The sequence below is a fragment of the Marmota monax genome, unplaced genomic scaffold (assembly GCF_021218885.2).
Source record: "Marmota monax isolate L192 unplaced genomic scaffold, Marmota_monax_Labrador192_F-V1.1 WCK01_AAM20220418_F8-fsc00033, whole genome shotgun sequence".
Taxonomy (NCBI): Eukaryota; Metazoa; Chordata; class Mammalia; order Rodentia; family Sciuridae; genus Marmota; species Marmota monax.
In genome coordinates this window covers 3,251,632-3,276,491 of record NW_026694282.1, presented here as the reverse complement: position 1 = coordinate 3,276,491, position 24,860 = coordinate 3,251,632, and the positions used below count along the sequence as shown (strand labels likewise).

Sequence of the window (24,860 nt, the reverse complement as noted above, 5' to 3'; positions counted from 1 at the left end):
TTGTCAACCCTTTTTTAGTTTTAATGAGTAGAACAATCTTTCTCAAAAGCCCTTCCCCTCATCCTTCACTCATTGGAACTAAGTAACATGCTTCTTCAGCCAATCACAGCCAAGGGGAAGATGGCCACCAGGATAAATTTCAAACACTGGAGTTTAAATCCAAGGCACCGAAGGGACAGAAGCTATTGTGTAGGCCAGCCATTTTCAAACTGTTTTGTCTGGTGACCTCTTAAAACGTTTTTTCAATCTCTTAATTTTTTTTCAAGAGTCTAAGGAGTTTTTGTTTGTGTGAGCAATAGCTGCTGTTGATATTTATTGTATTAAATTTTTTAATTTGGAATTTTAAAAAAAGTTATTTATTGAAAATAATGTTATGAACTTAACATTTTCCTTCAAATTCAGAAGAAATATAGCTACCCAAAAGCTTCAGCAATATAATATTTCCTTCTATTGCATCTTAATTGTCCTCATTCATCTTAACATATTCCTTTAGAGCTATTTCTTCAAATATTATAATTATGGTAAAATATATGTAATATAAAATTTACCATTTAAAAAAAAAAGAAAATAATGTTAAACCCATTAGTTGTTACTATTCTGTGGTAGGCAGAATAATAAGTCCCTAGTAACAGTGGTCCATGTTCTAACTCTTAAATTAAGGATCTTGAGGTGAGCAAATTATCCTGGCTTATCTAGACAGGTCCACTGTAACCACAGGGCAGTTAATTATATTTGAAAGAGGCAGACATCAGTGCCACAGTGATGGAACCTGAGGCACATGAGATGAAAAGGGGGCCACCAGCCAAGGAATGAGGACAGACTCCAGAAGTTATAAAATTTATAAAAGGAAAGGAATAAATTCTACTCAAAGTCTCCAAAAGGGGCACAGGCCTGCAATACCCTCATTTTAGCTTAGTGGAGTCTATTTTTTACCTTAGATCTACAGAATTGTAACAAATTTGTGGCTTCATTCACTGTGTGTACTAAATTGTTATAGCACCAAAAGGAAAAAAAATACATACACACATTTAAAATTTTTTTTTCTAGTTGTAAATGGACAGAATGCCTTTATTTTAGTTGTTTATTTTTATGTGGTGTTGAAGATTGAATCCAATGCCTCACACATGCTAGGCAAGGGCTCTGCCACTGAGCTACAGCCCCAGCACACATACATACATTTTTAAGTGAAAAATATATATTTTGAAAAACAAATACATTTAGTGAGAAGAATGGCACTGACTTACATTTTTAATTTATTTATTCAAATTTGTTATATATGACGGCAGAATGCATTTCAATTCATAGTACATATATAGAGCACAATCTTTCATGTCTCTGGTTGTACACAAACTAGAGTCACACCATTCATGTCTTCATACATGTACTTAGGGTAATGATGTCCATATCATTCCACCATCTTCCCTATCCACAGGCACCCTCCCTTTCCATTCCTCCCCTCTGCCCTATCTAAAGTTTCTCCCTTCCTCCCATGCTCCTTTCCCTACCCCTTTATGGATCAGCATCCACATATCAGAGACAACATTCGGCCTTGGGTTTTTCGGGATTGGCTTACTTCACTTAGCATGATATTCTCCAACTCCATCCATTTACCTGCAAACTGACTTACGTTTTTGTGGCATATCTCTTTAATCTCTGATGGAATAAAAGATAAGTGGAATCCCATATCTTGCAGCTGCTTTCAGTTTGTTGTGATAGCACACATCACCTTCTCTTTTGAAAACTGCTGTATACACATGAGAGAATAAGAGAAGGACAAATAACTTCTTGGTATTAGAATAATAAAAATAGTTTTGATCTCATAGACTCATAAAAGGGCCTCAGGGACCATGTAGAGTTCCCAGATCACACTTTGGGTATCACTGGTGTGGGAAGCCAACAGCATTTGCTACATCCACTAAAAGAGCATACTCTTCCCCCCCCCCATATTCTTAGAGCAAAGAATGTATCAATGTAATGATTTTGATATTTATTTATTAATTAAAATATTTATAAGGGTTTGTGTCTGGCACTATCTAGCCTCAATAAGGTAGATACAGTCCTTGCCCTAGTGGAGCTTACACTTTAGTTGAAGAAAAATAATGAGTACATAAACTGATAAGGCATTTTCACATAATTACAATTTTGGCTGGTGGGCAATTAGCTACTCACTTTAAAGTCTTCAGAAGGAAAATTAGAGCTAATATGTGAATACTAAGAAGGAATCATCAGAAAATATGGAAGACCATTCCAGGTAGAAGAGAACAGGAGCAAAGAGCAGAAAGGAGCTTGATAAGTTAGAGGCAGAGAAAGAACGGCTTAAGTGTAGTCCACTTGAGGAATGAACAAATGAAACAAAAGAGTTGAAAGAGTGAGGCAGGTATAGAGCATTAGGTCTTGCAGGACACAGTAAGGACTTGAGAGTTTTATCCATTTGCCATGCAAACCTGATGGAGGAAATCAAACTGGAGTTCTTACGCACTAGGCTCTGCTCTTTCTGTAAATTCTTCCACTTTCTCCAAGAGCTGTTCTTCAGCCTGATACATTCCCCACATTTGTAATGATAACTGTCTAAAAAGATACAGGGACTCCCAAATAGACACATCTTGCCTCATGTAAATTATTTGTATGCTAACATCAAAAACAGACAGATCTGGAACCAATCAGGGGAATGTAAATTACAGGTTGCTTGATGTAGAGTAACTTCTGCATGTTGGCCAGCATAGGTGCACAGCCAAAAATGCACTGTGTGAATACAATTGTTTGGCAATTGCTGGTCTGTCACTTGTCCAAAGCGGTAAGTGCGTGAATGAATTTCTGTGGGTAATGACTCTGAAATTAACAACTAGCTTTTCTCATCTTTCCATGATACAGGAACACACATCAGAACTTGGCTTGTTTCTGGAGAATTCTTGTGATGATCCTCAGTTGCTCAGATTGCACATTTGGTCATCATTATCCCTTGTGTAATCAGTTTCTACAAACTATAGGATGATGTTACAGTTGTGTTTAGAGAAAACAGGAACATGTTCTACACCTTAAATCAAGTCTTTTAAAGATGAGCTTTCTTAGATAACATGTATTTAAATATATATGGGTAGTGGTTAGATATCTTATCTACCTATAATTTATATTATAGGAAGAGGAGTACTCTTGTCTTTCATTGAAAACTTAGAGATGAACCATGTGCCAAGAACTCTAAGGCATTTACTCTAATATAGGAGAAATGTTTACTAAATTGTTCCAAAACAAAGCAATGTGCGGAATCTACAAATGCAGAAATGGCTTGAATTCGGCTTTGAAAAAGCCTAGAACAGGTCAAGAATTTAGACCCAGTTAGTACACAGAACTGCAGGTGCTGTGACCCTGCCCTTTAAAAAGAAAAAAGCTGGATCCACGTGAATAAGCTTAATCACATTTTCAGCCCAGCTGTGGCTATTTGGGACCTAGTCAACCATGGCTCCTGAAAAACATTTTTTTTAAAATCGTGAAAATTTATATTAAATACAAGACCAGACTGTGCATCAAAGAAAACTCCGCAATTCCTAGGCTACGTATCTCCAAAATATTTTAATTCTGACCTCTGAATGCAATTATGCAGTCTTTCTCTCCCTCTACTTGGGAAAGAGAGAAAAGAGGAGGGTTGATTTTTTTTTTTTTTTCCAAGTAGGACTCAGTAATCAAACCTGTTATTTAGCCAAGCAAGTCTTCCACGGTTCTTATTTCTTAGTGCTCAGGGAGTATGCTTGAAACCTGTGTCTTCCTCCCATGTCAGATAAGCAGAAAGTTTGCTCTAGCTATGATAAATCTGCACAACGCAGAGATGTTTTTGGCACACAGTGTACATTAGAAAGATGATGAAGATTAACTCCCCCCCACCCGCCTCCACCACCAATCTTGCCGGCCTGGGAGTGTGTTTTGCCTGCTTGTAAGAAACGTCCTTCAGCTGCAGGCGTGTGCGCGCTCAGTCTGTTTCTGCGTCTCCGGGGCAGGGCGACTTGGGTCGGCAGAGTGTCACCCACAGATGTGACTGGTCTTCCCTGGCGGGTGCCCGCGCAAGCAGTAGCCTCCTTCCTCTCCCGAGCCAGCGCCAGTCCGAGGCCCGCGGCCCAGACCAGGGGAAGGGGAAGGAAGCCCTCGCCGCAAGCCGACGTCTGGGCCGGCACAAAACACGCCGCCACCAGAAACTCCCAACCCCCCCGGCTGCGCGCAACTTTTGGCCTCTTCTCCCAGCACGTTCTTGTACTGAGTTTCTGTCCCCTGTTTTCCTCCGCTTCCCTCGCCTTCTTCCTAAAGGCGCGTGGAGGACCTGGACGGAGAGGGACAAGGGGAACTAGAGCAGCCGGGAAGCCGAAGGGAAAGGAGAGGCGGGGGCGCAGCGGCGGTTGGGTAGAAGTAACCGGTCAAAGGGGACGAGGACCGGCGAGTGTCCGAAAAAGAAAGAGCTGCGGCGGTTTGCTGCAGTCGGAATAAAGTTCGCGCCCTTTCCTAGGCGTTTCGGAGCCTTGCCTTGTCTCCTCCCTCCTCCCCCTTTTGACAGCTGGGAGCTAGCTGCCACCTCTACCTCCACGCCCGCACCCCCCGGGGGGCGCCAAAGTTGTTTTTCCATCCCCGGAAAAAGCAAAGAAAAAAAAAGGAAAAAGAAAAAAGTAACAGGGTGGTGTGGGAGGGAGAAATGTACATCTCCTTCACGAACCCCCTAGAAAACTGAGGACAAACAACAACAAAACGAACCTTATACTTTGCAAAAAGGAAGCAACATTACAGTCACGACAATTTTGCAGAGAGGAAAAACTTGTGGGGCTTGCAGAGCCGCGCTAGGTCACCTCGCCCGCTGGTCTCCCCCACCCCTCCTCCCGCGAGCAGCCCCCTCCCGGGACAGTCCGTTCCTTTCTTTTTTTTTTTTTTTTCCGGCCCAAGGAGGAGCCGAGGGAAGTCAACAGGCTCGGACTTGGGGAGCGAGCGCGACCCTGGGCGCGTGTGTAAATCAGTCACCTGAGCGCAGAGGGGCCGCGGCGAGGGCGCGCGCGGGCGGCGGGCGGGGAGTGGCGGAGGCGGCGAGAGCGGCGGCCCGAAGGAAATCGGGAGGGGGAGGGAAAGAAAGGCCGAGACAGAAGGAGCGAGAGGCGGCCGAGGGGCTGGTCCAGGCACGGCCGCTAAGAGGAGACCAAGAGGCGGGGGCTGCACTTGACAACCAGCATGCCGAGATGGTAAGAAGTTTCCAGCCTCCTTTCCTTTTTATTCTAGACTTCGTAAGAAATGACCCGGGCGCCCGAGCGCCACCGGGACCACCCGGGGCCGTGTTTTCCTCCAGTCCAGCGGCGTGAGGTGGAGGGGGGCGCTGAGGAGTGCGGGTAGAAGAGAAAAGCCCTAGTCCAACCTGGCCCCTGCTGTGCTCCCAAATCCTCCACTAAACTTGGCCCCAAGTTTCCGAGGCGAGTTCCAGGTGGGAGGGTGTGAGTGCTTGTTGGGGGGCTGGTTAAGTTCGTCCCTCTCGGGGCTTCCGAGCGAAGGTGAGCAGCTGGCTAGCGGGAGGCTCTAGGGAGTTGGGGACCAGCTTGGGGGGACCCAGTGGAAAGGACGCGGGGGATGAATGGAGCGCTGGAAGAGCTCTGGGAGGAGGGGAAAGCGCTTGGGACCCACGATAACTTTTACAACTTGCCGGTGTGTGAGGGACCGGCGGCTGGGCGTGGGTGGCAGAGCGCGCTGGGCGCCGTGCCGCACGGGCACAGCCACCAGCCCCAGCACGTTGGCTCATCCCCTCCCCTCCGCTTCGCGCTCGGAACCCTCCCTTTGTGAGGATGGTAGGAAATGCTCCTGCAGGTTTTATGAAGAACGTGCAAAACGCAGGGCAGCAAAATCAACCCTAGATATGTTTTTCCAAAGTGCAATGCTAAAGAAGCCGACTTGTTTTACTTACATATTGGCTGGAGGGTGAGATTTGGGGCCCGGGGAGGGGGCCGAACTTAAACAAAAAAAGGTTCAAAACAAAAGTAGGCGAAATCTCCTGTGAGGTGAGCTAAGATTAAAAATAAGTTCCGAGTGCAAGTGGTGGAAGAAATAGAATGGCATCACGAAGCGAGACTCCATCCAGCACAGCCCTTCTACACCAAGCGGCTTCTCTGTAGCGAGGAAGCGTGCAATTAGTTAGCCTGGGGATGAGCAGCTCTGTCCGCTTTCGGGGAAGTGATTTGTTAGAAATGGGGCTTGACCACTCCCTTCCTTTTAGTTTGCTTCCACCCAGCGTTGCTATTGTTACCCCCACTTGGGAATCTGATATGCTGTGTTCCGTGTGTAGATAGAATATATAAGAAAAAGGGTGATAGCGGGTTGGCATTTTTTTCCTCTTCCCTTCCCCCTAATGTGACATCTCTTGTTTCAGTGATCAAAGTCACAACTGGAGTGTAGGAGATGCGACTGTCAAATGCAGGCACCAGGAAAAAAAAAAAAAAAAGCATGCGCCCAAGACTGTGGTTACAGTAACGCTGACAGAAATTAAAGTGGTTTTGAAAGCAGCGTGCGATTTATGATGGTTCCCATTTACCCTAGAGTCAAGCTGTTGTAAAACTGATGTACAAAAGACATCATAAAATAATCCTGTGTACCCAGGATTAAAGTGGCAGAAAGTGGCCTGTTTTATTATTTTTTTTATATATACTTCGTGGACAGTTGCAGTTGCAGGAACCTGTGTTTAAGTGAGGCATCAGGACAAAATATTAAATGTATCTGAGAGAGATTCTCTTCTAACGGCATTTTACACAAGAACATCGTAAAAGCCAGTTGTAGATGTTAGTTTTCTTTTCCCCTAGCCAATATCACTATTTGTCTACACTTCTTTTCCCATATACTAATCATTTTGAGCAGTGGCTAATCCCATTTGTCATCCAGTGTTTTTGTATTCTGCAGTTTCAGATGTTACTGTGCACACACATATTCATGCTTTGGGTGGAATTTATTTCTGGCACCATTACTTAGTGTGTCTGATCTGAAGATGTATGCGAGTAGTGAGACCCTGTACAAGTAAATAGAACTTCTTTTATACTTTGGAATCACACACAAAAATCCCTTGTGAATCTTTAGAGGGTCCTGTGTTTTATATCATATTTGTAGCTGTTTCATTTAAACTGTTCAGTCTTAATGAAGTTCTTAGTTGTAGCTACTGGTCCTGTTCCCGGAGAGCAGTATATTCAAAATCCAGATTGCTAATCACTTTACCAAAGTCACAGGAATTTCTTCACCTGAGGGAAGTTAGCCTGAATGTGAACTTTTATTTAGTGTATCATGTCAGAATGGTCTGAAATACTGCCCCCCACCCCTCAGAATAGTAAGTTAGGTTCTGTGTTTACAGGTAAAACTTTGAAGAATCAACATCATGTGATTTTAAAAATAAATATTAAGAAAATATTAATGGCAATAGTACATTCCTATTACCTGATTTTTTCCTTCTACCTGAGATGTAAGATATCTGTCAAGCAGGGATATGTGATTACAAAAAGAAGCAGACAAAAGCAGAGCTGACTCTTGCTATATTAAAATGTAAGTGTTACAGTTTGAATTTTCAAGTGAGAGTTTTTGAGTTCAGTGCTTTACATAACATTTTGTCCTAATCTTGCTTGCTGTCAGGGATGTTTCATGGTTGTGCAATTGCTGCAGTCAAGAATGCCAATTTGCATTCCAGGAGTGTCATTTGATTACTTTTATCTGCACAGCTCCACGACCGGCCCAGACCTCTCGTTTCATCTTGCCATGTCACGAGTCAATGCTGTGTCGTCTTTTCAAAAATCTGCCTGATTTAGACAAGAAAGAAAAGTACTTTCATGTTGCAGCCGCAGTCCCCTGCTAACTTGTCAGCAGCAGGATATGATTCACTTGGGCCCAGAAGAATGGAACAGAGAGGCGGGTTAGGCGGTTCAATAAAGCCCACGGACAGGTAGTGTGTGACATCCCCAGAGAGGCGCAGTTAATGAAGAACAGGTCTGCTTAGTTCTCCACACGCTGACCTGGTGCTGTCCCCACAGTTTTCTCATTTGATCTTTCCCAGCAAATTGATCTTTTCTTGTATTTTTTTTGCCTTCCAAGTTAGTCCTTGTGGGACTGAAATTAGCAGAGCAACTTAAGTTGGATAATACAGCTGTTCAGAAAAGAAGAAATTGGACACTGGCGCAAAAAGGGGCGGGGGTGGGGGTGGGGTAGAGGCAGCTATTCTTTTTGTTGTTGTTCCTGGGAATATTTCTTATTTTAAGGGAGTCCAAAATAGGTGATGACTTGAAGTTAGTGGTTTTCCTTTCCTTTAAATTTTAAAGTTGAATACTACTTTAAATATTCCTTAAGTGTTTGTAAGATGGCCTCAGCGAGTATGAGTTTGATTTAGCATTGTTCATATTCACTTATTTGGAGTGATTTGCCAGTGGACTGTGTGGCTTTTATGGCTATTGTAAGATGGACTAAATATCAATGATGTACTTCAACTATGTTATTTATAGTCTTCTAAATAACTACATCCCCAAATATTCAATACTGAATTGCAGAAAAGATTAAACAATAAAAAAAAGTCATTACCAGTGTGGTATATAAATATTATGGTACATGAAAATGTTTTCTACAAATTACCATCAGAATCTTTGTTTTATATAAACTCCACAAATACACTGTTAATGTTTTGTTTTTGAGATTTTGTGTTTAAATATACACTTTTAGATGAGACCAGATCACAAATTTGAGTGTTTGTGGATGTTCACATTATTTGCTTTTGAAATTAAGATTAATTTTGTACTATATAGGTAAATCTAATTGGGAATGTATACATAGTTTAAGCAGGTTAAAATTATAGAATTTAGTATCTAACATTTAGGTTGGAAGTGATTAATAGATTCTTAACTTGCTGCATACATAAGGAGCAGTACTTTCTGAATTCCTCCACAGATGGTCTCATTTACCATCTACATCCTGACAAGAAACAGAGTTGAAAACATTTCTTGTGGAAGGGGGGACAGCCTCCTCAAATCTTTCCTGTTGGATGGGAATTATATAGGATCATTGGTTAGTAAACTCCTCTCTGAAGAGCTAGAGGGAGCCTCATGATTTTATTAGATATACTTAAGGGTAAATAAAAAGCACTCTGGCAATCAGAATGTTGTACAGAAAGAGTAGGTAATGAATACTGGCTCAGAGTTTAGGCTTGGAGGTGCGGTTATTTTTTATATGTGTATTTTTAGCGGTGACAGAGCAACAGACCTTTCTATAAGAACAATTAAGGAATTAGTTAATCTTTCTAGGATTCCACCTTTCATATCATTTGAAGATTAGGCAAATGTAATCAAATATATCTTATATGTTCTGGTTTGCCTAACTTTTGATTGTTGTTCTATCAACTGAAGGAGTTATTCTCATGTTGGAAGAACAACCTTCAAAGTTCTATTAAAGTGACTTTCCACCAAATCACTGAGAGCAGAATATGTTAGTTTTGTTTATTGGGGACAACTCCTTTTCTGTATGTGATGTGTTTGAAGTAGTTCTCTATACAGCTGCTATATTCTGGAGAGAAAATTGTTCAAATAAGTGTTTCATGTCATGTGTAAAACTGATAAGTTAGGGATAAATAAGTAAGTTAAATTTAAAATATAGGACTTAAATTGTTTTAAATTCGGTATTTATTATTCAATTTTACATTTATTTATCTTTCCATGAAAATGTGTGATGTTTATATTAGAGTCATTGATCATAATTGCTCTTTAATATGTATATATTAGTTTCTAAGAGCATTACTTTGGACAAATTTATTTATAATTTAAGTAAATAATATAATCCAGTGAGATAAACTACCCAGATTTGTCTTTTTAAAAAATCTTTTGCACAGTAGCTCTCATTATGTTGCTAGCCAATAAAAGTCTTTATTTGTTACTTATTAGAGCCCTCAGTACACTCAAAAGTTCAGCTATAATTTAATTTAGCTGTTCAAAGAACTCCCCTTGTTTTAAAACATGTTCTCAGTATCCTTTTCCATTTGTGTGAACCTGTATTCTAACTTATGCATATTCATAAGAACGATATTACAGATACATCATTTTTCAAGTTTTTGCCACAGCAGAGACATAACCTTTTTTTTTTTTCTCTTTTAAAAAAATGACATGGAAATGTCAATTTTATTCCTTTTGTTTTATTTTCCCCTGGACATTCTACAGCACTTTTTTTCTTGGTGATTTAAAATGTTTTTGCTATAATAATTTAAAATGAGTTCCCCCAAGGAATACAACCTCTTAAGGTACAGTGAGAAGGGCAATGGCAATAAAAAACTGTCCAAAATTAAGAATTCGAGTTAAGGCCATTTTCCGTTTGTAGTAACTTAAAATTGCAAAGAGTTTGCCTTATAGTTTACAAATTACTAGCATAGTAAGTTCAGTTTCCTTATAAGAACTACTGGGAAGTTTTGGAGAGTGGAATGACTTGAGAATTTTGGTTGTATTTGTAACAAATCACATTCATTATAAAGACTAGAACTCTAGTTATCAGGAATTCTTCCACAAGGAAGGCAGAGTGTGGAACTTTTCTAAATGAGTCACTGCATATATATCTTAGCAGTGGGAATCTCATCAAGCCAGCCTTCTAGATACTGTATTTCATAGTTGTCAAAATGTACAGTATTGTCTTGGAACTTAAGGTTCATGAGTTCATAGTCTCTGCTTTTTTGTGTTTAGTACAAAGATGTAACAACCCACACAAAACATTTTTCTCTTATTATGACCTTACATTTGCCAAAGTGCCCCATGCTGAAATTCCTTTTCAGTATCTTTTTTTTTTTTTTTTTTTTTAGTCCAAAGCCAGACGTGTACCCAGACACAAAAGCCTCTGTGTATAGCAAGCTGTTTTAAATATTGTGGCTCGACGATGTGCTGTCCTTTCTCTGCTTGAGCCAAGGATCTCTGCTCAGTGTCTGTGGATTACCAAGCTCCTTCTTTATTGTACCTCTTGTCAGCTATTCCTATTCATTTAACCTTTCATTAGTGTCTGTGCAGCTTCACTGTCTGGAAAGGCAAGGAAAAACCGAAAGGCCCCACTGTCACAGTTATTAGATTTCTCGGTTACATCCCAGCAACCATAAAGAAGTAAGAATCGACACTATTGTCGTGCATGCTGCTGTCCTGGGGTGCAGCTCTTCTGTGCATGTCAAGGACATGTGCCACATGTTGATATGCATCCCAGGGATAAATGCACAACATGGGGGATAGGGCGACACTGGCAGTAACGAGCTTTGTAGGAGTTATTGCAAAGACCAACAGTTTGTGAAGGAATTTTGCTTAACAGGCCAAGGAGATAGACAGAGTTGAAGGTTGCCAAGATTTGCCTGTGCGGAGCTTGTCAGTCACATTGTTTTCATCTAAACTTCATTTGAAGGGAAAATTGAATAGGTTTGACAGCAATGAAAAGTATTATTTTCTTTTTTTTTAAAATTTTTCAGAGAACAAAAGCAATATCTCTGATGACTAGAATATTGTAACTATTTTTTGTATGGACTGAATCATGTCAACACAAACATGGTTCTGTTAGTAATTCTCATAATTTTTCATAACTTAAAAATAAAAGATATTTCGTAGAGGTTGTATGTAGATTTTAAAATCAGTGTACAAATAATATAGCCTATTAATTTTCCTATGCGACAGAGTCCCCATTTTTTATTTCCTTCCAGCAGAGCCTGGTGTTATCACTTGGCTCTTTATGAATGCGTTTGCCTAGCTGCCTTGATATAAAGGAGAAAAGGGAAGATCATAGGATCATTTTTAAATCATAATAAATACAAGTATCTGCAGATTTGGGGTTGGAAAATATTAAAACACCTTAGAATATTAATAAAACTGTTTTTAAGAGTTCTTAACACATTTCAATAGAAAATGGTAAATTATCCTACCTTCTCTCTTTACCTCAGAGTTTATTATTTTAACTAGGAAAATTGTTGTTACCAAGGATGAATAAAATGTTTTTGCTTTCCTAATGAATTATTTTTAAGTTTACCAGACTCTCTTGGGGGCTCTCTAATAACTTTTCAAGTATTTTAATGAGAATCCTGAGTGGTGGCATGTATCTGTAATCCCAGCTTCCACGGAAACTGAGGCAGTAAGATCCCTTGGGCCTAGGAGTTGGAGGCCAGACTATGGGCAACACAGTGAGACCTTTTCCCAAAACAAACACAAAAAATATATCTTAATAATATTACTAAACCCCTCTAATTATCTATAATTTTTATTTGACCCTAACATTTTTAGCCAAAGCTACTTTTTGCCTCCCCCACCCCATGCCCATCCCCGTGGTGCTAGAGATGGAACCCAGAGCCTCATGAATGCTAAGTCAGTACTCTACCCCTGAGCTACCTCCCCAGTCCAAGGCTAACTTTTTAATAGTTGTACCTGAAACATTCTGTACTAAGCTATCCTGGTGTCTTGTGAAAATATTCTAGGGCTATTATCTTTGTTTCAGGGAAGAGAGATGAGCTATTTTTCATACCCCTTCCTGCAGGTGGGATGCTTCCTTCCAGGCAAACTTCTTCAGTAATGACAGCTAAGTGCCCAGAAAGCCTAGGGCCATGTCCCCTTCTGTTGGCCTGTAGGTTGAATACTATGTGTATTATGTTCAAATGAATATTCCCTGATCATCTTTCCCACACATAAGGCAAGAATATCTTAACCTTCCTCCTTCTAGTAGTCCAGTTTCCATTCATTATTGTTTGTGTGGTGATAAGAGAAGAGGAAAACGGGAACTTATGAAACTGAAAGTTATCATTTTAACCTCTCCAATCCCCCCAAAACTCTCAAAATCTAGGAGAAAATATATGGTAATTAAAGAGAAAGGAACACATGCCAGTAGTGCTCCTTAGTGGTATCCTGTGCCTATTCCTTATCCACTCAGGATCTCTGTGCAGCTGACTGTGCCGGCTTGCTCAGGTGTGAGAGCAGCCTAGGATGGGGTGATCACACATGCCCCCATTTTATCCCATTACATTTGAGATCTTCCATTCACTCAATGGCAAAACAATTGAAGTTGGTAAGTCCTAAGTTTCTTTTCAGTTGGGGCATTTTATATTTAATGTGGTAGGACTAAATAATCATAGCAATTTAAAATTTTTACTTTAGATGTAATTCATCTAGAAAGTGTATATTAATAAAATTCTGTTGGATGGCTATACCACTTATTTATTCATCAATGGATGAATATTTTGGGTCATTTCCAGTTTTTGGCTGTTCTGAGTAATGCGGCTGTGACCATTTATGTGCAAGGTTTTTGTAGACATATGTTTTCCATTCTCTTGGATGTAGATCTACAGAATGGAATCACTGGGTCATATTGCAACTGTGTTTTTGATTTTTGAGGATCTGCCAAATTGTTTTCCAATGCAACTGCAGCATTTTCCATTACCACCAATAGTTTATGAGTCTTCGAGTTGCTGTACATCTTCTCCAACACTTGCTAGTATCTGTCTTTTTATTTTAATCATCTTGGAGCTGTGAAGTAGTATCTTCTTGTGGTTTTGATTTGCATTTCCTGATGGCTAGTGAGGCTGAACAATTTTTTCAAGTGCTTACTGGCCATTTGTATATCTTTTCTGTGACTTTTTCATTAGGGTTATATTTTAATTGTAAGATTTTTGATAACAGTTCTTTAGGATGTAAGATTTGTACATACTTTCTCCCTTTCCGTGGGTTGGCTTTTTATTTTTTTGATGGTGTTCTTTGAATTGCAGAAGTTTTAAATTTTGAAGTCTAGCTTTCCTATTTTCTTTCATTGTTCTTACTTTAGATATGCTAGCTAAGAATTGTCTAACTCAAGGTTATGAAGTGTAGACTTGTATTTTCTGCTAAGTATCTTACAGTTTGAGCTTCTTCAGGGCAGATTTAGGTTAGTTTTTATATTTAGTGTGAAGTAGGGCCCAACTTCATTCTTTGGAGTGTGGATGTCTTTTATAGCACCATTTGTTGAAAAGGTGATTCTTTGTAGTACTAGCTACTTGGGAGGCTGAGGCAGTAGGATTGCAAGTTCAAGGCTAGTCTAGGCAACTTAGCGAGACCCTGTCTCTAAATAAAAAGGACTGAGGATGTAGCTCAGTGGTACAGCACTCCTGAGTTCCATCCCTAGTACCATTTTTTTTTTTTTTAAGAAATAAAATAAAAAGGGCTGGAGATGTGGTTTGGTGGTGGAGTGCCCTCCCCCTAGTACAAATAATCCCCAGTACTGAAAAAAAATTTGTTTCCACACGGAATTTGTCATATACTTTGTTGAAAATTAATTGACGGCAGATGTTAGGTTTATTTCTGGAATTTCCACACAATTTCATTGATCTGTGTATCTATCCTTGTTTCAGTACCACATTGTCTTGATTAGTATATTAAGTTTTACAATTAGAAGTATGAGTCTTCTAACTTTTTACAAGATTATTTTAACTATTCTTGATTCCCTAGCAGTTTACTGAACAATTTTTGACTGTCATAAAGATAACATAAAATTTACCCTCTTAATAATTTTTTAACGTACAGTATAATAGTATTAACTCCAAATTATTGTGCAACAGATCTCTAGAATATTTGTATTTTGCAAATGCTAAAATTTTGTGGCCCTTGAACAATAACAGCAGTTCCCTTTTCCTCTGTTCTCCATGCTCCTGGCAACCAGTATTCTATTTTCTGTTTCTAAGCATTTGACTACTTCAAATACCTCATATAAGTGGAATCATAAAGTAATTATGTGTGTGCATGTGTGCATGTGCACACGTGCGTGCGTGAAGGCTTATTTTGCTTAGCAAAATATCCTGAAGGCTCATCCTCGTTGTAACATGACAGAATTTTCTTTTATAAAGCAGAATAATATTCCATTCACATACACCAACACACAACTTTTCTTTATGTGTTCATTTGGAGATGGTCATTTAGCTTGCTTCTACCTCTTGGATACTGTTATAGACACTGCTATAAACATAGGCATATAAATCTCTTTTCTGTATCTTGCTTTAAATTCTTTGGGATAAATAAGTACCTCCAAGTGGAATTGCTGGATCACGTGGTAGTCTGCTATTTAATGTTTTGAGGAACCTCCATTCTGTCATCTGTAATAGCTTTATCATTTACACTACTTCCAGTGGTGCTCAAGGGCTCCAGTTTCTCCACATCCTAACATGTGTCTTTTGATAGTGGCAGTTCTAACAGGTGTGAGATGACCTCCCTTGTGGTTTTGATTTATATTTCCTTGAAAATTAGTGATGCTGAGTATCTTTTCATATGGTGTTTGGCCACTCATGTATCTTTGGAAAAATACCTGTGCAAGTCCTTTGTCTTTTTTTTTTTTGAGGCAGCTCTATCGCCTAGGTTAGCCTTAAATGGTCCTCCTGCCTTGGCCTCCTGATTAGCTGAGACTACAGGCATATATCACCACTTGCAGCATTTTATCTATCTTTTTAAAAATTTATTTATTATTTATTTTTAGTTGTAGATGGACACAATACCTTTATTTTATTTAATTTATTCCTTTTTATGTGTGCTGAGGATCGAACCCAGTACCTCACACATGCTAGGCAAGCACTCTATCACTGAGCTACAACTCCAGCCCTTTTTGTTCATCTTTTAACAAGATTGTGTGTGTGTGTGTGTGTATGTGTATGTGTTGAGTTGTAGGAGTTTCTTATAAATTCTGGATATTAATCTCTTGTCAGAAATGTTAGGTGACAAATATTTTCTCCCATTCTGTAGATTCTCTGTCCTCTGTTGCTCACTTCCATTGCTTTTGTCATGCAGAAGTTTTTAAGTTTGATGTAGTTTCATATGTGTATTCTTACTTTCCTTGTTTTTTGCAATTTACACTTAAAGGTCAAATTTATCTGGTCTTCAGCAGAGTAAAGACTACATTAAGAAAGTACAATCTACTGTTTAGGTAAAAACTCTTGGTGGTACTCCAGCGGACAAGAAATATGTCATTCAGTAGCCAAAAGATGATAGCTCCTAGTTCCCTGTGAAACAACCAGGTTTTACTTTGATGTTTCTTAATTATCATTGAGTTTAAAAGCATTCTAGGTGTTCTGTATGATAACAGACATACTGCATGCCCTGGAGGTGGAATTAAGTACGTAGAAATAATTGTTTTTGGTTTTATAAATACCTCAAAAGGAAAGGGGGGAAAAAACCATTATTGAGAAAATTTGTCTTCCTAGACATCCCGTCATGACTAGAAAAACACCAACAGAGATAAAACTAAAAATTATTGTATGATCTCCAAACCCAAAATAACCTGTCCAGTGAAGTTTTAAATAAATAACTACATTCATATCTGGCACGACATGTTTTGAAAGAGCTCATTTTGCAATCTATTTGGTAAATTTTTAAGATATTACATCATTGAATTAGAGAAATTGAAGAGCAAGTGAAAGGTAACTTAATTTGGGGAAGCTATGTTGTATTATCGTTGAATTAAAAGAAATATTTGTTCTTGTAAAATTCCAGTTTTCTTCTTATTCATTCTAATAAAGACCTAAGTTTATTTCCATCTAAGTAATTGCTTTTCTAGTATTCTGATGGGCCATTCAGGTCTTAATTGCATTGTCTGTTTTAGACCTGGTGACAGTTATTTTAGACAAAAGTTTCACTGTTTGGCATGAGCTATTAATTAGATGGCTAAGTGATTAAATTTATGTATGGAGAGTATGTATTTCTTTTCCTCACAAATATTTAAATTTAACAGTAACTAGCCAATTTAAAACATCTCATGACATATTTTGAGGATTTACTTTTTTTTACTTTTGAATATTCTATAAAGCATTTAAATCATTTATAAAATTTGATAGGACAAAATTTGATAGTTACCATACACAAGATTTTTGGGTATATATAAATTTTATTATACCATATGACATATTTATACCTGTTAAATAATATATGAATATTTCGTTATTTTTAGCATGTTTTGACATGTACATATATGTATGTGGACTGACTAAATAATGTGTAGCTATTGATATCTTATTTGGTTCGGGGCATAAGTAATATAATTAAAACCATACAGCCACACAAAGGCCATTCAGTTCTCCATCCTGTGGTATCTAATCTCCTTGTAATACACATTTCATTATCTAGTGGATTAGGGAAGTTCCTTCTTTCAACACTTCTCCTAACAGGTATGTTTCTGGAAGTACAATGTGATGGTTCAGATTTTTTTCTCATTGAAAGTGGTCATTGGGAAAAAACACTTTTTTGAATTTTTAAAAAAATATTTTTGACTATAAATGGACACAATACCTTTATTTTATTTGCTTATTTTTTAATGTGGTGCTGAGGATTGAATGCACTGCCTCACATGTGCACTACTGAGCCACAACCCCAGCCCTTGAATTGGTTTTTGATAGACAAATATTTTTGCTTCAAAGGGCATTAACTCTAAATGACAGTAAAAAGTAGAGACTTTCTAAGACTCAAATTCTGCCAGGTCTTGAGCCAGGTTTTTCACGGTACTAGATGTCCTTTGCTAGAAATAGTTTCACATAAAAGTTTCACTTATATCTGTACACAGGTCAATGCAGCTTCACTTGTGTGTAGAGACAGCAGCCAGTCAATGACACTACATTTTTGTGTACCTAGATGACTGTAATTAGATCTAATGAAGTCAGTGTATAATGAATATGTGTCAAGAGTGTCCATGAGATGCCTGGTGTGGTGGCATGTGCCTGTGGTCCCAGCTACTTGACTGAGATGGAAGGATCACTTGAGCCTGGGAGTTCCAAGATCAGCCTTGCAGACAACGTAGAGAGACCCTGTCTTAAAAAAAAAAAAAAAAAAAAGCCTCTGTGAGAAACAGGTCATTCCTATCTTCCTCATGGGGGAGAGTAGGAAGCAGAATTGCAGGGTTTACTGAATTTTGAGGGTGGGGGAGGCAAGAGTTTAACACTGATGTGCTCTCACACAGCAGTAAGTAATATCTGTACATGCTTTTTGTAGTTTTGGTATATTTGTGCATGCCATAGATGAATAGTGAGTGTATCATGCAATGTTTATTATCAATGATTATTATCAAATGGTACTTCTGAAATACAGATATATCAATATTATAAGTCTCACAACAAGCAAGTAAATGTTTGCTTAGTATATATAAAATAACATTGCAGATTTACATGAAACAACATTCGGCTATGGTGTACTGATTTGGTAAAAATAAGAGATGCTTTTAAAATTGTTAGGTTTTTGTGTTCTGGTTGTATATTGAGATAGGCATAGGAGTTTGAGAGTTGCTTCATTTTTCAAAGTGTAACACAGTTTTAGTTATTTAATTATTTGTTGAATGTAACAATTCAACAAGCACTTTAGTTTCTATGGTATATGTGATACTCTGTTAGGTGCTATGGGTATTACAGGTGAAGTAAAAGCTATAAAACTAATAAGGAAAACAAAATTCATTGGCAGGAGGGTATTCATTATTTTAAAAGAATAACCATGTCTGCCAACTACCCCTGGTCTTCATATGCTTAGAAACATAATGTTATCATCATACCTTTGAAAGAGATGTCCATTAGGGGCTCACTTTGTTCACTGACTTTAGGGGGAGAGGTTGCACACACATACACAGGTGTCATGAGAACAGGTATGTATCTGTGTACCAGATGAAGGGCATATTCATGTATGCAGATTGGCATGATTAGCCCAGTCTCTGCAGCCAAATTTAAGCAGGGATTCAAATTATAAGCCAAATGTGGCTTATTACTTTATGAGCTTGGAATTCATGCAGGGAATATTGAGGTTGGGCATGGGGAGACTTGAGAGCTTCCTATCCCCGTAGGAAGCTTTCTGTGGCCTATATTGCTTCCAGTGCATACTTGGGACTCCTCTTGTGCTGTGCTTCCCAAGCGTTGACAACATTTACTCCTCTTTATTTTTTTTCTCCTTCCCATTCCCCTTTCTGATGAATTCCTTTTTCTTTAGATATGTTAATATTCTCAAACAGATATTAGTCAACTGTCCTGGGAGCTACTTGTTAAGGTGACTTTGCATCTGTTAGGTTTTTTTATGGATGTAATGCAGATGGTAGCTCATTTCACTCATTTTAAATTTCTTAAGGATTCTTCATGCTACTACCTTGCATGTAACGTGGTGTGTATAAGGTCAGGTGAAAGCAGCAGGATAAAACAATAGTTTCCTGGAGAGAAAGGGATGTATTTAATTAAAAAAGAAAAAAAAAAATAAGAACACCTTTGAATCTAGCTGTTAAATACCTTGTATAGGAAGTTTCTATTATTCAGTACCTTGTAGATAAATATCCTAATCTGAGATTGGTTTTATATATAGGTGGAATAAATAAATTGCTTTAGAATTCAGAGAAGCAGTGTTATATTTAATCCCTGCATGTGTTTTTTTGTGTGACAGAAAAGTTCTTAAGGTACTTTTCAGCCACTCTTTTCTTTTATAAAACTAGGGTCAAAATTAGTATTAAGGATTATTAACAATGCTTCACATTGTGTTAATATTTCAACATCTATTTAGTGTAGTGTTTTAGGAGTGCCAAAAAGAATCAAAAAGTTAAAATTACCCTTAACTTCACATTGGTTGGTTCCAGCAACTTCCAATTAGATGTATTTTTAAAATTTTCAGTCTTTTAAAACATTTTAAAATCAAGAACAATTTGTTGTGAGACAAGAGGTAAAAAGACACTGAACTTCCACTTGATAGTTGGCAGAAAGATGGAAGTTGGTAGAGCCACTTGTTTTCATGGTTTCCTTAGGTTTAGTCTGACTTTTAACTTTATTTCCATATTTTCAGTTAGTCAAAGTACAAATGTATAATGTGAGAATTTCATTGTTTAAACCTATAGTGTTTAATACATTCCCGATTTTAAGTTTGAAAAGGTATCCAAATGGAAAATAAAGTGAAGGGTGGTGATGGAGAGAGCAGAGAAACCACACAAGAAATGTGGAACACTGATGAAAATAAAAGAAATTGAAGTTACATTGAGGGGCTGAGATGTAGCTTAGTGATTGAGAAGGATGCTTAGCACTTAGCATGGACCAGCCATTGTGTTCAGCACCAAACAAACAAACAAACAAACAACAACAACAAAAAAACCAAACAAAAGGAATCCAAGAACCTGTTCAAATGAGTGTCATTAGACTTATTTTTAGGTGCTTCCCCAAAGTTCATTTTTTCAGGCTCTTTTTAACTCTGTGTCCTCTTGTACCCTGCATCTACTGTGCATATCCTGTCATATCTGCCTTCCAGATCCACCCCCTTAGTAACACAGCTGTCCGCCCTCACCCTGCTCCCAAACACCATTACCTGCAACACTGTAGTATCTTCTCACTGGCTTGGTCTTCCAATCTGGCCTCTCCTCACCCCTGGCACCGACTCCTCTCCAAGGAAGGATCACTTACTTATCTCAGCACCTTCAATAGAACCCAAACTCCTTGCCATAACCAGGGAGAACATGTTATACGTAACTGCCTTTCCAACAGCTTTTCCTACCACTGCTCCTTCTGCTAAGCTTGTATCTACCCCAGCCCTTTGCACGTGGTTTTCCTCTGCCAACCATGCCCTTCTTCCACACTTTCTCTTGGCTCCTACCTTCAGTTTCGTTCTGGGCTTCTCTCCATTGTCATCTCTTCATAGAGACCTTCCTGATAAACTTCCCTGTAGTGTCCCAAGCTCTGGGTTTTTATGACTTCTTTACCTGTTTTTTATTTTCCCTCTTTGTAGCATTTAAAATATCACTGTTTATAAATATATTTAGCTTTTATGTTTGTGTATAATTGTTATTTGTGCCTCTCCCATCCCAGGAGGCATGCCTATAAAAACAGGAACCTTTGTCTTATTAATTGTTGAATATCCCCTATCTAAAGCAGTGTTGGCTTTAGATAGGGTACACCTGGCAGATATTTATTGAATAAATGGATGAGTGTACTCACATATATATGATTGTCCTTGTGATTTTGAACTGATTCTTCATCAGCGTTTATCAGGTCTTAGTTATTTGATAGTTATTTATAGTATCTGCTGCTACACTTTTCTGAACTGCTTATACCTAGCTCAGTTGGAAGAGTGGTTTCCAGGATAATGTAAACACTCTATAGGGTGTGCAGAAATCATTCTATAATATGTAGGGAAATATATTAGAAATTTTATTTCACTCAGTTTACATTTGTGTTTTATAGTGTGAATGATATAGTTTATGTATTGGGGAGCATCATGCCCTCATAAAAACAGACTGGATTGAAAATGATTGGGTGAAGATAGCTGATTTTTGTTTAAAGCAAAATGCATGATGCATGTCTGTAGTCAGGCTATTTTTTTTTCCTCCCCCTTTTTCAGGGCTGAGAATTGAATCTAGGGCCTCCCACATACTAAGCAAATGTTCTACCACTTGAGCTACAACCTCAGTTTGGTGTTTTTTTTTTGTTGTTGTTGTTTGTTTCTGTTTTGGTATTGGGAATTGAACTCAGATGTGCTTAACCACTCGGCCATATCTCCAGGCCTTTTTAATATTTAGAGAGAGGGTCTTGCTAAGTTACTGAAGCTGGCTTTGAACTTGTGATCCTCTTGTCTCGGTCTCCTACACCGCTAGGATTACAGATGTGTGCAACCACACCCAGCTCCTAGTTTATAGAATCTTTAATGAAGTTCAGTTGTGTTTTTTTTTTTTTGTGTGTGTGTGTATGTGTTTCCATGACTTAAGTTTCAAAAACAACTTAATTGAGATAAAATTCGCACTCCATACAGTTCGCTGCTATCACTAAGATTTACACAATCATTTTATTGTTATAACATATGCAATTTCGAAGACACTATTATAAGTAAATAAAGATATGAAATACTTAGAATTTGGAAAGAAGTTTAGTTATATACTAATTTGAAATACTTTCTTAAATGAAGTTTTATAACATTTGAAGAATTTTTAAAGATGTTTGACAAGATTTATAAACTTGAATGTAGCATCTTAAATAATTAATATACTAATAAATAGGGAAACTCGAAAACCACAAATAAGCAGATACAAGTTGAGTATTATTCTTTATAGATAGTCACCCTAGAAGATTATACAGTAATGATGCCATAGCTTAAAATGCCTTTGTTGATCTCCATTTCAGAGGCTTCAGATAGCCCATGACTAAGTCTTCTGAGCCTCTTCATGCTCAAAATTTTTAAAAAGTTTTTTGTATTAAGGATTGAACCCAGAACTTTGAACATGCTAGGCAAGAATTCTACCATGAAGGTACGTCCCAAACCTTTTTTGAAATTTTTTACTTTGAGACAGGGTCATGCTAAAGTTCCAAAGGGTGTCCTTAAACTTGTGGTTCTCCTGCCTTACCCTCCTGAGTAGCTAGGATTACAGGTGTGTGCCACCATGCTTGGCCATGCTCACAAATTTTCCATGACACAAGAACAGGGACCTTTGTCTTATTAATTGTTGATTATCTTGTCTTGTTAATTGTTTTGGTTTTCTGAACCATCCAAAAACCAGATGAATTTGGTGGGTGATAAAACTCAGTAATTCCATCGTTTTGATGAGAAAAACGATTTATTTTTTCACACACAGTTGACATGTTGGCTGTAGAAATACTTACAAGTGATGAATTCTAGAAATGTTTTGAACAATGGTAGCATTGTTGGAAGAAATGCAATGTCCTGAGGTGACAACTTTGATACCATGCCAGAAAAACAGTTAAGACACACTTACTAGAAGTAAATATTAGGGTCAACTTTTTTTGTGTTAGCTGTAATGTTCTAGGTGCCTTCTTTTAGCTGGATTCAAAAGTCTTTTACATAAAACATAACCAATATACTAGCCTTCCTTCATAGTTCTGTGTAGGTAGCAAGGGCTCTTAGCAGGCCTGTTATAAGGTGAGGGCTCTGCTGGACCAAGACCCTAGGGCATAATTAACAGTGTCTTTGGAGGGACCACGTGTGCTGTCTTCATGGACCATTTGGCCCATGAGATGGGATTTGGTTCATAATTCATTGTCATGTACTGTAACTCCTGTGGGAGTACAGGGTCTAGCTGCTTTACGTTGGATAGGTTTTGAATGTTTTATCTTGTTCCAGGGTGGATTATTATACTCCAGAATGCACTTAATTACAAGCTTTATGTTTCCAACACTCATTCACAATACCTCCTCTTCACTACACCTGACTTCATCGATGGAATTTCATTTTTGATTGAGGACAGTATATGATTTTGGCGGGATGGAAACTGATATTTTTGGAATCTTTTTTTTTTTGGTGCCTTATTACCTTTATGTTTTGAATCTTTCTATTTAAAAACTGCCTTTTAGGGTTAATTTTCTCAGCAAAATAAATGCTTGAAAAAGTGCATTTATTAATTGGGTATTTCTCAGTCTTAGAGTTTGTGTTTTGTTGTGTTTTTATAAAGTCTGAACCAAGATCCTTAGAAAAGGGATACTTTGTAATAGTTATTTATTTTTTATTTAATTTTTTAGTTTTTTAGGTGGACACAATATCTTTATTTTATTTTTATATGGTGCTGAGCATCGAACCCAGTGTCTCACACATGCTGGATGAGCACTCTACCACTTGAGCCACAACCCAACCCATAATAGTTCTTGTTTCAATATTTTGAAATTGAACACAAAAGTCCTTAAGAAATTTCAGTTTTTTATGAATAAATATAATCTGTATTTCTAATTTCCTTCTCATGCCCCTCATGAGTTTAATCACACTTTATTGTAATCAACTATTTATGCATCTACTATATAAACTGTGCATTTGCAAAATACTTTGATCTTCTTTTCTGTCAAGAAAATCTTAACTGGTTCTAACTGGATTCTAACTGGATCATGATTTACTAATGGATTTATTTAATAGATTCCTGTTTTATTTAAAACCTTGCTTAACAGTTATGGTTTGGGAGTATCTTGAATATCTCAGACAAACTTCTACTTTTCAAAATTAAATTATACTGTCTTGTGTATTTAATTTTTAATTTTTAGAATTTAGTCTTTTATTCTTGATTGAGAATCCTATGATTAGAACTGTCAAATTCACCTAAATGTGTTTGGTCAGATTGCAACTTCTTTGGAAGGTGATTCTTTTTACCAAGTGAATTTTGTAAAGTCAATTTCCTTAATTTGTAATATAGGCTCAATGAAAGCTGGAGGGTGGTAGTTCTGTTCTTTTTTTTCCCCCCTGAGAAATCTTTAAGGAGATGTTTAAACAAATCAAAATATGCTTATGACTTAAAAGAAATAATTTGATGTGGCAAGTTTTAAATTAAAAAAAAAAAGACAGACATACGTACTCCATAACCTTTCTTTGAGTCTTTAAGTTTTAAGTCCTCTGTCATATAATGCCAAAAACTTTGTTCTGAGCTGCGTGTGTGTTGAAACATGTATGCCTGTCCTAGTGTCATAACTAATTATATCTCTTGTATGCTTACTTCTAGTAATTGCTAAGTAGACCTACCGCAGCATGCATTTTAGCATTTAGTTTTATCTGAAGGACCTACTACAGAAATCAAGGTTTTTGGTATGAAGTAACTTGACACTGTGAACAGATATTACTATTTAAAATGTATCACCTACTTTGTTTTGCAGAAATTGTATACTTTCAGGGAAGAAAAATTTGAGTTGTCTTTAAAAGCATATCTGTCTTTACTTGTAATTATACACCAACACTGACAGACTTTTGCAGTTTTGATAAAGATATTTTATCTGGTAATTGGAAATTGATGGTCTGGTATTGTGATAGCAGTTTTTTTTTTTTTTAATTTTGTAGTTGTAGATGGACAAAATGCCTTTATTTTGTTTATTTTTATGTGGTGCTGAGGATCGAACTCAGTGCCTTACGCATTCTATACAAGAGCTACAGCCCCAGCCCTTGTTAGCTAAATTTTATAGATTTATT

At 37.8% G+C, this 24,860-nt stretch overlaps 1 protein-coding gene across 8 annotated transcripts in view; it reads left to right on the top strand.

Moving 5' to 3' along the window:
* Nucleotides 1-5,096: 5,096 nt before the first annotated feature.
* The window catches only part of Bnc2 (basonuclin zinc finger protein 2), a 413,122-nt gene continuing 393,358 nt past the window's right edge, over nt 5,097-24,860 (top strand). For 5 of the 8 annotated variants that reach the window (XM_058586357.1, XM_058586356.1, XM_058586354.1 and 2 more), the window contains exon 1: nt 5,132-5,207. In XM_058586357.1, coding sequence (XP_058442340.1) covers nt 5,205-5,207 — 3 coding nt within the window. In that variant the 5' untranslated portion in view covers nt 5,132-5,204. Of the gene's footprint in view, nt 5,208-24,860 lie in introns of all 8 variants that reach the window. The other 3 variants (XM_046467326.2, XM_058586355.1, XM_058586358.1) reach the window with 3 other exon arrangements.